This window comes from Phascolarctos cinereus, unplaced genomic scaffold (genome assembly GCF_003287225.1).
Source record: "Phascolarctos cinereus isolate Bilbo 61053 unplaced genomic scaffold, phaCin_HiC Scaffold_726;HRSCAF=1367, whole genome shotgun sequence".
Classification (NCBI taxonomy): Eukaryota; Metazoa; Chordata; class Mammalia; order Diprotodontia; family Phascolarctidae; genus Phascolarctos; species Phascolarctos cinereus.
In genome coordinates, this window is record NW_027556098.1 from 331,751,286 (window position 1) to 331,764,694 (window position 13,409).

At 35.3% G+C, this 13,409-nt stretch overlaps 1 protein-coding gene across 4 annotated transcripts in view; it reads left to right on the plus strand.

Annotated features, from left to right (window-relative positions):
* The window catches only part of TMEM135 (transmembrane protein 135), a 329,334-nt gene extending 316,200 nt beyond the window's left edge, over window positions 1-13,134 (plus strand). For all 4 annotated transcript variants that reach the window (XM_020993759.1, XM_020993757.1, XM_078156965.1 and 1 more), the window contains 4 exons: window positions 5,142-5,218; window positions 7,562-7,660; window positions 8,490-8,557; window positions 11,070-13,134. In XM_020993759.1, coding sequence (XP_020849418.1) covers window positions 5,142-5,218; window positions 7,562-7,660; window positions 8,490-8,557; window positions 11,070-11,202 — 377 coding nt within the window. In that variant the 3' untranslated portion in view covers window positions 11,203-13,134. The remainder of the gene's footprint in view (window positions 1-5,141; window positions 5,219-7,561; window positions 7,661-8,489; window positions 8,558-11,069) is intronic.
* Window positions 13,135-13,409: the final 275 nt, after the last annotated feature.

Consider the following 13,409-nt stretch of genomic DNA (forward strand, 5'->3'; position numbering starts at 1 on the left):
TGCCTTACCCAGCAATAGCACTTCTAGGACTGTATCCCAAAGAGATCATAAAAATGGAAAAAGGACCCCCATGTACAAAAATATTTATAGCAGCTCTTTCTGTGGTGGCAAAGAATTGGACATTGAGGGGATGCCCATCAATTGGGGAATGACTAAACAAGTTGTGGTACATGAATGTAATGGAATAGTAGTGTGCTATAAGAAATGATGAGCAAGTGGACTTCAGAAAAAACGAAAAAGACTTGTATGGACTGATGCTGAGTGAAGTGAGGAGAACCAGGAGAATGTTGTACACAGTAACAGATCTTGTATCATGCACAAATTTGTCACTGCCATGTTTATGAATTCTGAAATGACCTTATCCCAAACTGTTGTTATTACACTTCTCCCTCTGCCTTGAAATCTTAAAACGTGTTCCTCATCCTCATTATGACTTTCAGTCTCTCTACCCTTCAGGTCTTTCCTAGACCATCACCCCAGCAACAACTACTTTCTTCTCCCTTCACAATCTTGACCCCTTAGCAAGCCAGTTCAGTTCTGCTCTGTCATCTTCTCTTGAGTCTTTTGCCTCCTTATCCTACTGAATATTTTGCCATGCTAAACATCATCCTTGGATGACTCCCATCTTCTGCTGCTTCCTCTCCTACTCACTCCTGTGCTGATAAACAAAGCTAGAGAAGATCATGAACCCATGCTGACTGGAACAGCTACTAACTTATATAATCTTGACTGGGCCCTCAATGCAGCAAGGCCACCCTTTTTTACAAAAAATTTACTTTTACTTTTCAACAATCACTTCCATAAGCTTTTGAGTTTTAGATTTTCTCTCCCTTCCTCACCCCCCTCCCTCCTCAAGATGGCGTGCAATCTGATATAGGCTCTACATATACATTCCTATTAAACATATTTTCACATTAGTCATGTTGTAAAGAAGAATTAGAACCAATAGGAGAAACCACAAGGAAGAAGAAACAAAACAAAACAGAAGGGAAAAAAAGAGCAAATAGTATGCTTCTGTCTGCATTCAGACTCCATAGTTCTTTCTCTGGATGTGGGTAACATTTTCTGTCATGAGACTTTTGGAGATGTCTTAGGTCCTTGCATTGCTGAAAAGAGATGTCTTTCAAAGTTAGTCATCGCTCAGTGTGGCTGTTACTTTGTACAGTGTCCTCCTGGTTCTGCTCACTTCACTCAGCATCAGTCCATACGAGTCTTTCCTAGTTTTTCTGAAGTCTATTTGCTCAACATTTCTTATAGCACAATAGTATTCCATTACATTCATATATTACAACTTGTTCAGCCACTCCCCAATTGTTGGGCATCCCCTCAATTTCCAATTCTTTGCAACCACAAAAGAGCTGTGATAAATATTTTTGTACATGTGGGTCCTTTTCACATTTTTATGATCTCTTTGGGAGATAGCCCTAGAAGTGCTATTGTTGGGTATGGCAACCCTTTTACCTCCCTAATTGACTTACTGTGCCACTCACCATGACAGCTTTTCCAGACCTTTTCATCCCTCCTCATATCTTCCCCCTCCCCACCATCCTCTGTACAGATAACCTTGTGTGTGCTTCACTGACAAAATTGAGATATTTTGCTGAATTTACTCCTCTCCTTATCATCTCACATTACTCAGGTGCCTTCTGCCACTATCCATCCCTTCATGTCTGTTTCACATAAAGAGGAAACCCTTCTCCTTGCAGACATCAGCCCCTCTCCTCCACAAATGATCCTATTCCAACCTGTTTTTGCCAGCATATTGCCCTTTTGTCATCCCCACTCTCTCACCTGTCTTCCATCTCTGTGTGTCTATTCACTGCTTCCTTACTCTTTTGCAAAAATACCCATATCTTCATCATTCTTAAAAAATCCTTACTTGAGCTGTCCCTCATTTGAGCCATCCCATATCTCTCCTCTCTTTTGTGGCTAAGTTCCTTCCATAAGGAGGTTATACACAATGGAGGCCTCCACATCCCTTCTTCTCACTGTCTTCTTAATTCTCTACAATCTGGCCTCTGACCTCATTATTCAGTGGAAATTGCTGTCTCACCTTAAATCCATCGTATTGGCTAAGATGACAAAAAAAGGAAAATGACATCCTGGATTGGCTGATGGAATCCAGATAAACTAATGCACTGTTGGTGGATCTGTGGACTAGACCAAACATTCTAGAAAGCAATTTGGGATTATTCCCCAAAAGCTATTAAATTATGCTGAACAAGTCATGGTATATGACTGTGATGGAATACTGATGTGCTGTAAGAAATGATAAAGGGGATAGCTTCAGAAAAACCTGGGAAGACTTGCATGAACTGATACAAAGTGAAGTGAACAGAACCATGAGAACAGTTTATATAATAACAACAATATTTTAATAAAAATCAGCATTGAAAAACCTTAGTAATGCTGATTAACGCTGTGACCAATTGCAGTTCCAAGGGTTCCATGGTGAAACACGATATACACTTCCAGATAGAGAATTGGTGGGTTCAGATTACAGATTAGAACATATTTTCTTCCTTTCTTTTTCTCATTTTTTTTGGAAATAACTAATGTGGGAATTTATTTTGTATGATGATACTTATTGGTAATGTGTTTTGTTCTTCTTGATTTCTAAATGGGTAGGGGAGGGGAAAGGAAACTAATTCAGAACTGAAAATAAAATACAATTGAATCTTTATGACTAAAACAAATTGTGCAGTTTACAATGAAAGATAGAATAAAGTGCTCTTTTCAGTTACTAATAATCTGTTAGTTGCCAAATATGATGGCCTTTTTTCAGTCTTCATCCTTCCTGACCCTCTGAAGGTCTTGACACTCTGGATCATCCTCTTCTCCCTAGGTTTTCTTGATGCCGTTCTCTCTTGGTTTTCTTCCTACCTGTCAGACCATTCCTGCTCGATTTCCTTTCATCTTCATCCAGAATATACCACAGGGCTCTGTCCTGGGCCACCTTCTGTTCTCCCTCTGTACTCTTTCACTTGGCTATCTCATCAGTTCTCATGGATTCAGTTATTGTCTCTCTTCTGATGATTCTCAGCTCTGCTTATCCAGCCCTGATCTCTCTGTTGATCTCCAGTCTCACATCTTGTGCTGGGTGTTGTGTATGTCTCATAAACTCAACATATCCAAAATTGAACTTATTTTCTTTCCTCATGAATTTCTTCCAAACTTTATTTTTATTGTTAAAGGTAACACCATCCTATCAGCTTTCCCCAACCCTACCTTACAACATAGGCATTATCAACTGCTTACTTTGTCTTACTTCCTAAATATCCCATCTGTTGTGAAATCCTATTTATTTTACCTTTTATAATATCTCTTATATGTTTCTTCCTCTCTCCTCTGACATTGCCAGCAGCATGGTACAGACTCTTATTCATTTTTGGTTTATTGAAATATCCAGCTGGTTGGTTTCCGTGCCACAAGTCTCTCCCTACTCTAATTCATCCTCCATTCAGCTGTCAAAGTAATTTTCCAAAAATTCAGGTTTAACTGTCACTACCCTACTCATTAAACATTAGTGGCTCCCTATGATCTCCTGAATTAAATATAAACTCCTTTATTAGGCATTCAAAGCCTCTCATAACCTGTGTCCTTTCCCACCCACATCTTTCTAGTCTTCATATACTTTATTTGCCCTGTGTACTCTGTGATCCAGTGACACTGGTCTGTTACTATTCTTCCCATAAGATACTCCATCTCCTGACTCCAGGCATTTTTTTCTGGCTGTCCCCTGTTTCCCTTTTCATCTCTGCCTCGTGGCTTCCAAAGGTACCCCTAAATATTAGTGCCTTTCATTTTTTGATTTTCCTGAATTTATCATATATGTGGCTTGTTTTTATGTAGTTGTTCACATGTTATCTCCCTCATTGGATTGAACTCCTCAAGAATAGGCAGTCTTTTGTTTTTATTGTATCATCAGCTCTTAGCACCATACCTTGCATTTAGTAGATACTTAATAAATATTTATTGACCAACTGATTTTCATATATGAAGAACAGAAAAAGATTATTGTATGTGAAATTATAAATTTGTATATCAAATTTAACATGATAGCACTCCCCTAAATTTCTTTCAGCTCATTTCTTTATATTTTTTTGTTTCACTGATATTTTTGTCTTTTTTAACATCATTACTACCCATGAACTCCCCGTGCACCTAAATAAAAGCTTTTAATAAAAGTCAAGCATTTAATAAAAGTCAAGTAAATAAAATCTAGGGGTTAAAAGTGTTTGAAAATGTATATCTCATTCCATACTTGTAGTCCACTGTCCCTCTGCCAGGATATGGAAAGCAAGTTTCATGATCAGCCTATTTCCTTTATCTTGTAAGTGTTGTATAAATTGTACTCTTGGATGTATAAATTGTGTTCTTGGATCTACTTCACTTTGTATCAGTAGATGTCCATCCATTGGAGAGTGGCTAAACAAATTATAGTACATGAATGTAATGGAATATTAACATAATGGAAGCTATTTTGAACATAATGAATATAGATAAGCATGAGAAAACTTGTGTTTTCTTTACATTCATAGTAATGTAAACAGATCTGTGGGAAAAATATATAGTCACTACAACAACATAAATGGAAAGAACAAAAAATGCTAAAGTGCTGTGTAATATTAAACACCAACTTTGTCCCTCAAGAAGAATTGAGAAAGTGTGCCTTCCTGGTTTCTTTGCAGAGGTGGAGGACTGCAGGAGTGAAAAACTGCATAGACTATCAGACTCAGTTGTTGGATTAATTTCACCAAACTTTTTTTATTCTCTTTCTTAGTTAATTCTTGGTCCCAAGTAATAGAAATCTAGCTATGGGAGGAGGGAAGGATATATTTGGAAATGTAGGCAATATAAAAATAAGATTTTTTTTTCAGGTAGATTTTTACAATATATCAAAGGTATTTGCTTGTGTAAACGAAGATGAATTATTGCCTGAGAAACTGATTGTGCTAAGTTTAATGTGATATGCCTTCTCTCTTTCCAAACTTGAACCTAGTTTATAAGTGCCTAGGAATACTGTCATCAGGTCTGCAACAACTACAAGTAGCAATGCCAACGATGTGGTAGAATTGTTGAACTGTGTGAAATTAAACATTTCAGAACCTTCTCAATATTTCCTTTATGGTTTGTCGTAGGGTTTTTGGCAGGTATATCAATGATGTTTTACAAGAGCACGACAATCTCCATGTATTTGGCTTCGAAACTCGTAGAGGTAAGCAAATATTTCTTTATGTAGATTATTCTAAAATATGTGTTCTTAATCTGACCATTGAAGTATGAAGAAATTGTGTATCCCAAGCACAGATTCCAGTGACTGTCATGAAAAAAACACAACATAGGGTTTTAATTAAAATTATTTTAAGCATTTACAAATATGCTCTGCGTCATAAGGACTCAATATAAACCTGTTAAAGGATGCTTTTCTTTTTTCTGTGACTGTCTAGTGTATTAAACTAAGCAGTAGCATATTCATTTCCTTCTTTTCATTGTCATATGATCATCTGATCTGGGCATAGGCCATTAGCTCAAAAATGAGTTCTAGAAAAAGGGTTCTCCAGTAATGGAATCTCTAGAGCATTTAATTTATGGCTCTAAGGAATTCTGAACTATTTATTTTCACATAGACATAAAACTTATTTTGTATATTTTCATTAATATTTAGCACAGAATTATCAAATTCCCTTTAATTGTTTTAAATCATTTTTAGCATTCTTTGATATGATTTCCTTACATAAATTCAATAAATAAATAAAAGCTATAATTATGTAGTAAAAGTCAGTACTGTAATCAGTATACCTAAAATAGCTTTGTAGGCAATTTTTTTTTAGAAATCTATGAATCTGCCCATAAGTATTTCCTGCTTACTATGTGCCCAGCACTTTGTGAGATGTAAGAATTAGAAAACTTTAGACTTGGAGGAGCCTCAGATAACTGAATATAATCTCCTCTAAAACATCCTTGACCTGGTGTCATTGGGACTCCTCTTGATGTCCTATAGAGATGGGGAATTCACCACCTGTCGAAACCGCTTTTTCTGGTTTTGAACACCTCTAGTTTCTAGAAAGACTTTCCTCACATTAACCCCACATTTGCCTCTCTTTAACTTTTACATTAGTTCTACCATGTTCTGCCCAAACAAAACAAACATTTTCTACATATTAGCTTTCTGAATGCTTAAAAACAACTAACATCTTCTCCCTTCCATCCTCCTTCCCCCAATTCCTCTGTTCTCAGTCACTTAATCCCTGTTGCGCTTAATAATTCCTTATATGGCATGGTCTAGTCTAGAGTCTCCTCACACCTTCTCATTGCTATCTAGTTTATTACAGGTGATGCCCAGAACTAAACACATCATTCCACTATGGTCTGACCAAGCAGACTACAGTGATTATGTCACCTCCCTTGTTCTGGAAACTCTGCTTTTTTTGTAACATAAGCTTGTGTGTCATAATGTTGACTCGTGCTTGTAGGTCTTCTAAAACTCAGAGATCACATTCATATAAACTGTTTTTGTCTAGCAGACTTCCTTTAGCCTTCACGTGTAAAGTTTCCTTTTTAGCAGAAGTATAGGATGGCACTTTGTTTGGACTTGCATTTTCACTGGTGTACAGAACTCATGTCAGAGAAACACCTTCTCCCAGTGCAGATACACAACTGTTGTGTAATTTAATAATTTTAGAGCACTGAGAGGGAAAGTGGCTTATACAGAGTTATACAGTAATATGTATCAGAAAAAGAGCTTAATTAAATCCATGTCTTCCAGACTCCCAGGTCAGATACTAGTTACACTTTTAATTGTTAAATTTTATGTGTTTTTATTAGATTTGGCCATTGTCCTAGTCTCTTTAGATATTGGTATCTGAGTCTGTCACCCAGGATATTAGTTATCCTTCGCAGCTACATGTCGATTAGAGACTTAAGAAGCAGTATTTATAATTTCATCCAAGTCATTGTTGAACTTAACAGGGCCAAGAACAGATCTCTGGGGTGATCCACTAGAGGTGTAATAAGGTTTGATTCCTTCCCTTGGGAAATATATGGTCTAGTTGGGGAAACAAAGTTTAGACCCAAGAAATAATTAGAAATCCATTCATTTTGTATCCCAAGGAGTCTCAGCATTTCATATAAATTGTACTTTTACCAAACTTATCTCTGCATCTGTATTAAATGGTTCATTAATATAAATGTAATATAATTCTCCACTTGATTATGTGGAGCCCTATATTCTCCTTGTTTTGTCATGTGGCACTTTGCTTCTCAAATAAAGTCTGAGGTTTTTGTGAAAGGGAAAATTTTGATGCTCTTTTTTGTATTGCCTATAGGCCAACTGGACTCATATTAGCATCTTGATAAATAAGTGTTCTGTTTTATTTTAAAATTACTGCTGTGTGCTTAATGTTCTCTACTTTTGTTTATGGTATATTTGTTTATGGTACATCTCATGAGAATTTTTGAATAGCAAAAAATTTGTGATATCACAACTAATGTAGAACATGGTACTATTTTTATTTAAAATGACATCATTTATAAATCTTGCATTGTGATTATTTTGTAGACCATGTATTTCAAAGGCATTGAAGCGGGGAAAGTTCCCTATTTCCCTCATGCAGATACCATCATATACTCCATCTCCACAGCAATTTGTTTTCAGGCAGTAAGTATGCCTTTTGAAATGGGAAATGAGATTGTTTTAGTTTCTAATGCTTATTACATCCAGTGGGAAAAGCTAGAATATTATCAGACATGCATGGTAGAGTGTTTCACTTACCTTCCAAGCAAGGGACAGGAATCACTAAAGAATATGAAATATCTTCCTGAGTCAGACCTTGTTATGTGAATATGCTGCTTCTTGAATTGATATTAAGTTCAGTTTGAAAGTAATTTAGAGTTCTAATTTATTGAATAGTCCACTAGGGATAGAAGAATTTTCTTGTGCTTTCCAAGCCATTACAGTATTCCCAGAGGGACAATATTGGCAGCATCATTGTCATACCAATAGTATATCCTAGTATTGCCAGCAAGAAAAACTAAATTTTATAGAAATAACAGCTTTCATTTCTTGTTCATATTCTCCCAAAGTTCTGAGACCACTTTTATTATTGCGTTAAGGTAATTGCTGACCACCTTTGGATGAGTTTTTGTTGATTTGTTTTTTGAATTGAGGGTACGTTGATTCATTTATTGCAGCTAGTAAAAAGCTAAACAACCAGTGGATACTCAATAAATACTTCTTGAAGACGCTGACTGCCAGTTAAATTGTTTTCTAAAGGAAATATATAAAGACTAATGGACTCTATAAAGAATATCCTCATTATTGTTAGATAAAACGCTAGTAGATTTAGCATTGCTGTTGTTGTGGCTATTAATACTAATATATCATGAATACAAAAAAAATTAAAGCTAGGCCTGCTTCATTTTATGAGCCTGATTATATTTTTTATTATATCCTGGAAGAAGTTTGATGTTCAGTATTATTTTTTTAGGCTGTCATGGAAGTTCAGACCTTGCGACCATCTTACTGGAAATTTCTTTTAAGGCTCACCAAGGGCAAGTAAGTGACTAAGATGATTTAAACAATTTAAAGTCCCCCAAAGGGAAAATTCTCAGTTCTCTTATATAGAAAATTTATAGGTCAAATGGATATTTCATATGGTTCAGATCAGCTAACCTTATAATTTCTCCACTCCCTACCCAAATTAACTAAAAAAATAAACAAGAGATGCATTTAGTGAACATGATTATATCCTTCCTCATCCTTACTGATATTTTGGAAATGCTATTGGTTATAGGTTAATACAATGTGATTTTGCCAAACTATTGAATATTATACACAAAATATAAGATTGGTTAAAGATCTAAATCCAAAAATTGGACTAATAAACAATTTTGGAAGAAATATTACTAATTCTAAAAATATCCTTCTGAACCACATTTGACTTCGAGTCAAGTAGTTGTCTGTCCCATTCTTTTAGATTTTTTAAAGGTGGATGCTATATACCATTCTTCAATAGGCTTAAAATTTAACCACTCATAGTATAGTTATCTCTTTTACAAAATTAAGCCCCTTTTTAATTCTTTTCTCTTTGAAGATAGAGAAAAGCTGGCAAGTAATGTTCTTTACTTGAAATTCCTCCAAAAATGTGAATATGATTATTAATTTTACCCTCAGTATTCTTTTTTAAGCCTAAGTTAACACAGCTCTTTCAGTGTCCCTTCATATGTTCAACTCTTCAGTCAGTTTTTGTATTCTTCTCTTGACCTCTTATTTCTCTCTTATTCTTCCTTAAAATATAGTGATATGAACTAAGGGGATAAACTGGGCAATAATATAATATTTAATATAATATTTAAAAATAACAAAAGGGTTACAGTCCAGGAATTCAGTTCCAAAGTAGTGTTAGTATACCCTATTAATTATTTTGGCATTTTTTATTTGCACTGTTGATGTGTGTAGATGTTTTTAAAATAACTTTAATTATTAAATAAACAGTTATTTTCTTTTTCATCTAGCCCTTTTCACCCTTTAAGTCCATAATCTATCCTGGTTTTGTTTTATTTTTGTTTTTTTTTTCTTTTCAGTCTCCTTCTTTTCTTAATATCTACTTATATGATTGATCAAGCACAGCTTGATGGTCCAACTGAACATCTATAGACTTCTTCTAGATGCCCCTGAAACAGTTTTATGTGTCACAGTTTGGTCAACTCTGTAGAACTAATTCAAAATTCTAGGGAAAAAGAAGTGCTTAAAGTGAAAGGAAAGTTCTTCTATCTGTTAATTATATACTAATGCTTAGGGTCCTTGCTATGGTCCTCTGAATACATGTAGTATTTTTGAACATTTTTTTTATCTCCTTTCTTCCTCTAAGAAGTATTTTTCTGCTCATAAGTGGCTTTATATAAGCAGTAGAATCCAAAATGAAACCATGACTTATTTCCACCAGAAACTTGGATTCCACCCCTCAAACCACAGTGGACTCTGTAAGAGGTGCTTTTGCCTTATCTGGCCCAGACCTTTGTCTTAGTTCTTGGCCATCTCCAAACTCCAAACTGTGGCATGTATGATATACCTCCCTCTACTTCCAGCACCCCTTTATGTGTTATCTTATCCCATTAGAATGTGAACTTATTGACAGAATTTAGCACAGTGCCTCCCCCCACTTCCTTCTTTTTTCCATTAATTGTTAGGTCATTCAGAGTAAATGATACTAATAAAAGACAGGTATCTTTTCTGTAGTCTGTGTGTCCCTTAAAAAGTTGAAAATCCATGTTTGCTTTGGGCAGCTAGGTGGTACAGTGTATTGAGTGTCAAGCCTGGAGTCAGGAAGACTCCTCTTTCAAATTTGTCCTCAGACACTTACTTGCTGTGACTCTGGGCAGGTCACTTAACCCTGTCTGCCTTGGTTCCCGTATCTCTAAAATGAGCTGGAGAAGGAAATGAAAAACTACTCTGCCAAAAAAATCCCAGGGGTCATGAAGAGTCTGATGTGACTGAAAACAACTGAACAACAACAGCAAAAATGTTTGCTTTGACTTTAAATATTAACCCCCCTTTTTTTCAAAAGAGAATGAGAAACTATTAATATGTCTGTGGGAACACTCATTTGTTAGAACATGCTTGAATTTACCCTGTGAGCTCATTGGAATCGTAAATTAGAAACTCTATGATTGCTATTTTTTTAAAAAAATATGATTCAATTCATTAGAAAATTCTCAGTAACCTTCACTTGAGATCTGACATCTGATAAAAAAGTTGAATCAAACATCCTGAGATTCCACAACTGATTGTATCTCTTATGTAAAGTATTAGATAGTCAATCATGAGAGAAGAGAGATTTCTGATAATATTTGTAAAACTAGCACATAGTAGAGTTAGGTGCTTAATTAGCCTATTCCCTGCCCACCCACCTCCATGATTCTGCCATTAGCCAGCTTAGCCTCAATATAGTTCTGTTCTTTCTATCAGATAAGCAAAAATGAATCCAAATGAAATATTATGAATAACAATTCAGTAGCAGGATTCATAAAGTCTGTATTTGCTTACACTCTCACCATTCATTTTCTAGGTTTGCAGTCATGAACAGAAAAGTCCTTGATGTGTTTGGTACTGATGCATCTAAGTACTTCCAGGATTTCACACCCCAGTTGGATCCAAGATATACTACTGTGATACCAGACCTACCCATGGAGCTTTCTTGAAGATTATTCCTTATTATGACTAAATGTGATTATCATTTTCATCTGAAAAGATAATTAAGTTGGACAGAAAGGAGAGGGCCCATGTTCCACTTCAGTGTTATTTCAATGAGAAATACTTTTTATTGATCATAAATACTGAAGCTTTTTAGCAAGGTGTTGCTTAATGATTAAGCTCCCTCCATAATCAGAATATGATTGTGGATCATTTTAGTATTTGACAGTATGATAGAGTCTTGATTAAATTATGTCCAAGAATAATGGGAAATGATCTCAAGAGAAATGAAATGACATAAAAATATGCTTAAAATAATACTTTAAAATATATCTTTAGTTCATTCCAGTATACTTCTTGGTGAGCCTAAGAATAGTTCCACATTTGAGAATTTATAAAGGATCACGAGTACACAAATTTGACCTACTGTATTTTGGTTTAAGTTTTCATTTGGCAACTGTAATGGTGAATACCCCATATTTAAAGTAATTTTGAAAACTGCTATACTTGGTCACTAAGTAATTTAAGGGAAAACAATGGCCATTTTGTTTCAGGGTTACAGAGGTATCTTTTACCATCTGATTAAATATGGCAGTAACATCATCTTTAAAGCTCTGTTGTTAACACTGACAACTTCACCCTTCCTGATGATAAGATGGGCCATTTGGCAGTCTAGTGTAGCCCATGATCCGCATGGAAGGAAATCATAGTTTGTCGAGTGGAAATCGTCATATCTGAGAAAGCTGAAATACAGCGTTAAAATATTTATGGAAGCATTGCAAGTGAACACTGAAGAAGTTACTTTTAAAAGTAGATTGATTGCCCTCAAATTTATTAATAAGGATTGTATTCTTCAGAGCGAGGTCTTAATGCCATTGCTGTTCCAGAAGGGATCAAAATGTTGTGGAGCAGTCCTCTAAGAAAGCTAGCTTAAACAAATTCTGAAAGCTGGGTTTGTGCACGTTCAAGTGTGTCACACAGGCAGTGAGTTGTTTTATATGGATAATGACAGCTACTGGTTGTTAAAAATCAGTTTCGTGACAAATTTGTTTCAGATTCTGTACTGCCTTTTTCCCATTGTCACCATGTTTTTCTGTGTTAGAATAAAGTAGTGACAAAATATAGTCACTGCTAATTATCAGAGTTAGTTCAGAACAGCTGTGGCTGAAATAGGATCACTCTTTAGAGCTTTTCAGGGAAAAGTTGTACTTTTCTAAGCTAATAAAGCTTGGACACTTGTGATGTCTGCTGTGAATGGAACATATAATAAGAATGACTATATTTTTTTAATACAATTTAGTTGCTAAAAAGTTTGTAGCCCATTGTAAATTAATTATGGAGTAGAACCTGTGTTGCAACTGGAATTGTAACCCTGCCTTTAAAATACGTAATCCCACATATTCAATTTCATAAAGCCTGTAACTCCATCCTTTGTTGTTACGGCAAACTGAGACCCAACAGAAATCAAGGCATTGATGGTAACAAGTAGAGATCTACATTGGTTTCATCTAAATACTTTGCTTTGATTAACTCTGTAGAGCTGACATGTGCCATCAGGACATACTAGTAAGAGATTATGCCAGTTTCTGACTCTAAATTGTATTAACATAGTTTAAAAGTTTTTCCTCATTGGAATCAACAAAATGATAGGCTCCATATTAGGAGTTTAAAGCTATTATGAATTGCAATAACCAAGAAACATTGCTGTCTGCATCTCTTACTTTCATTCAGAAGTATTGGTTAAAATTCCTTTTTTTTGTCATGTAAAGATAAAATCCTTTTGATCCATAAGTTATTTTCATTGATATAAAAAGATCATTTGTTGGAATGACTTAAGTCCTACTGTAATTTTCTTTCTGAGATTTTAGAGTAAAATATTTGCTGCTTATGAAGATTCAATGCTTCGATTTACTTTTATTAATAAAAACTGGTAAATAGCCTGGGCAGAGTTCCTAAGTATTTCTTGGAGGGAGGGAGGGAACAAGCCTGTGAATGTTTAGAAGAGTTCTGAGGAATATGAAAAAAAAGCTAGCTTGGCCTTTTCCCTCCTATATTTCACTGAAAAAATGGCTAAAGTGATCCATTTGTTCTTCTTTATTTCCAGGGTTCCAAGGTAGAGTCCTCATGAGCAAAAGTCATCCTATTAAAAAAGGTTCCCTAAATTCTAGTAATAAGACTTCTGATGACCTTCACCATTACCTAGAATCCTGTACCA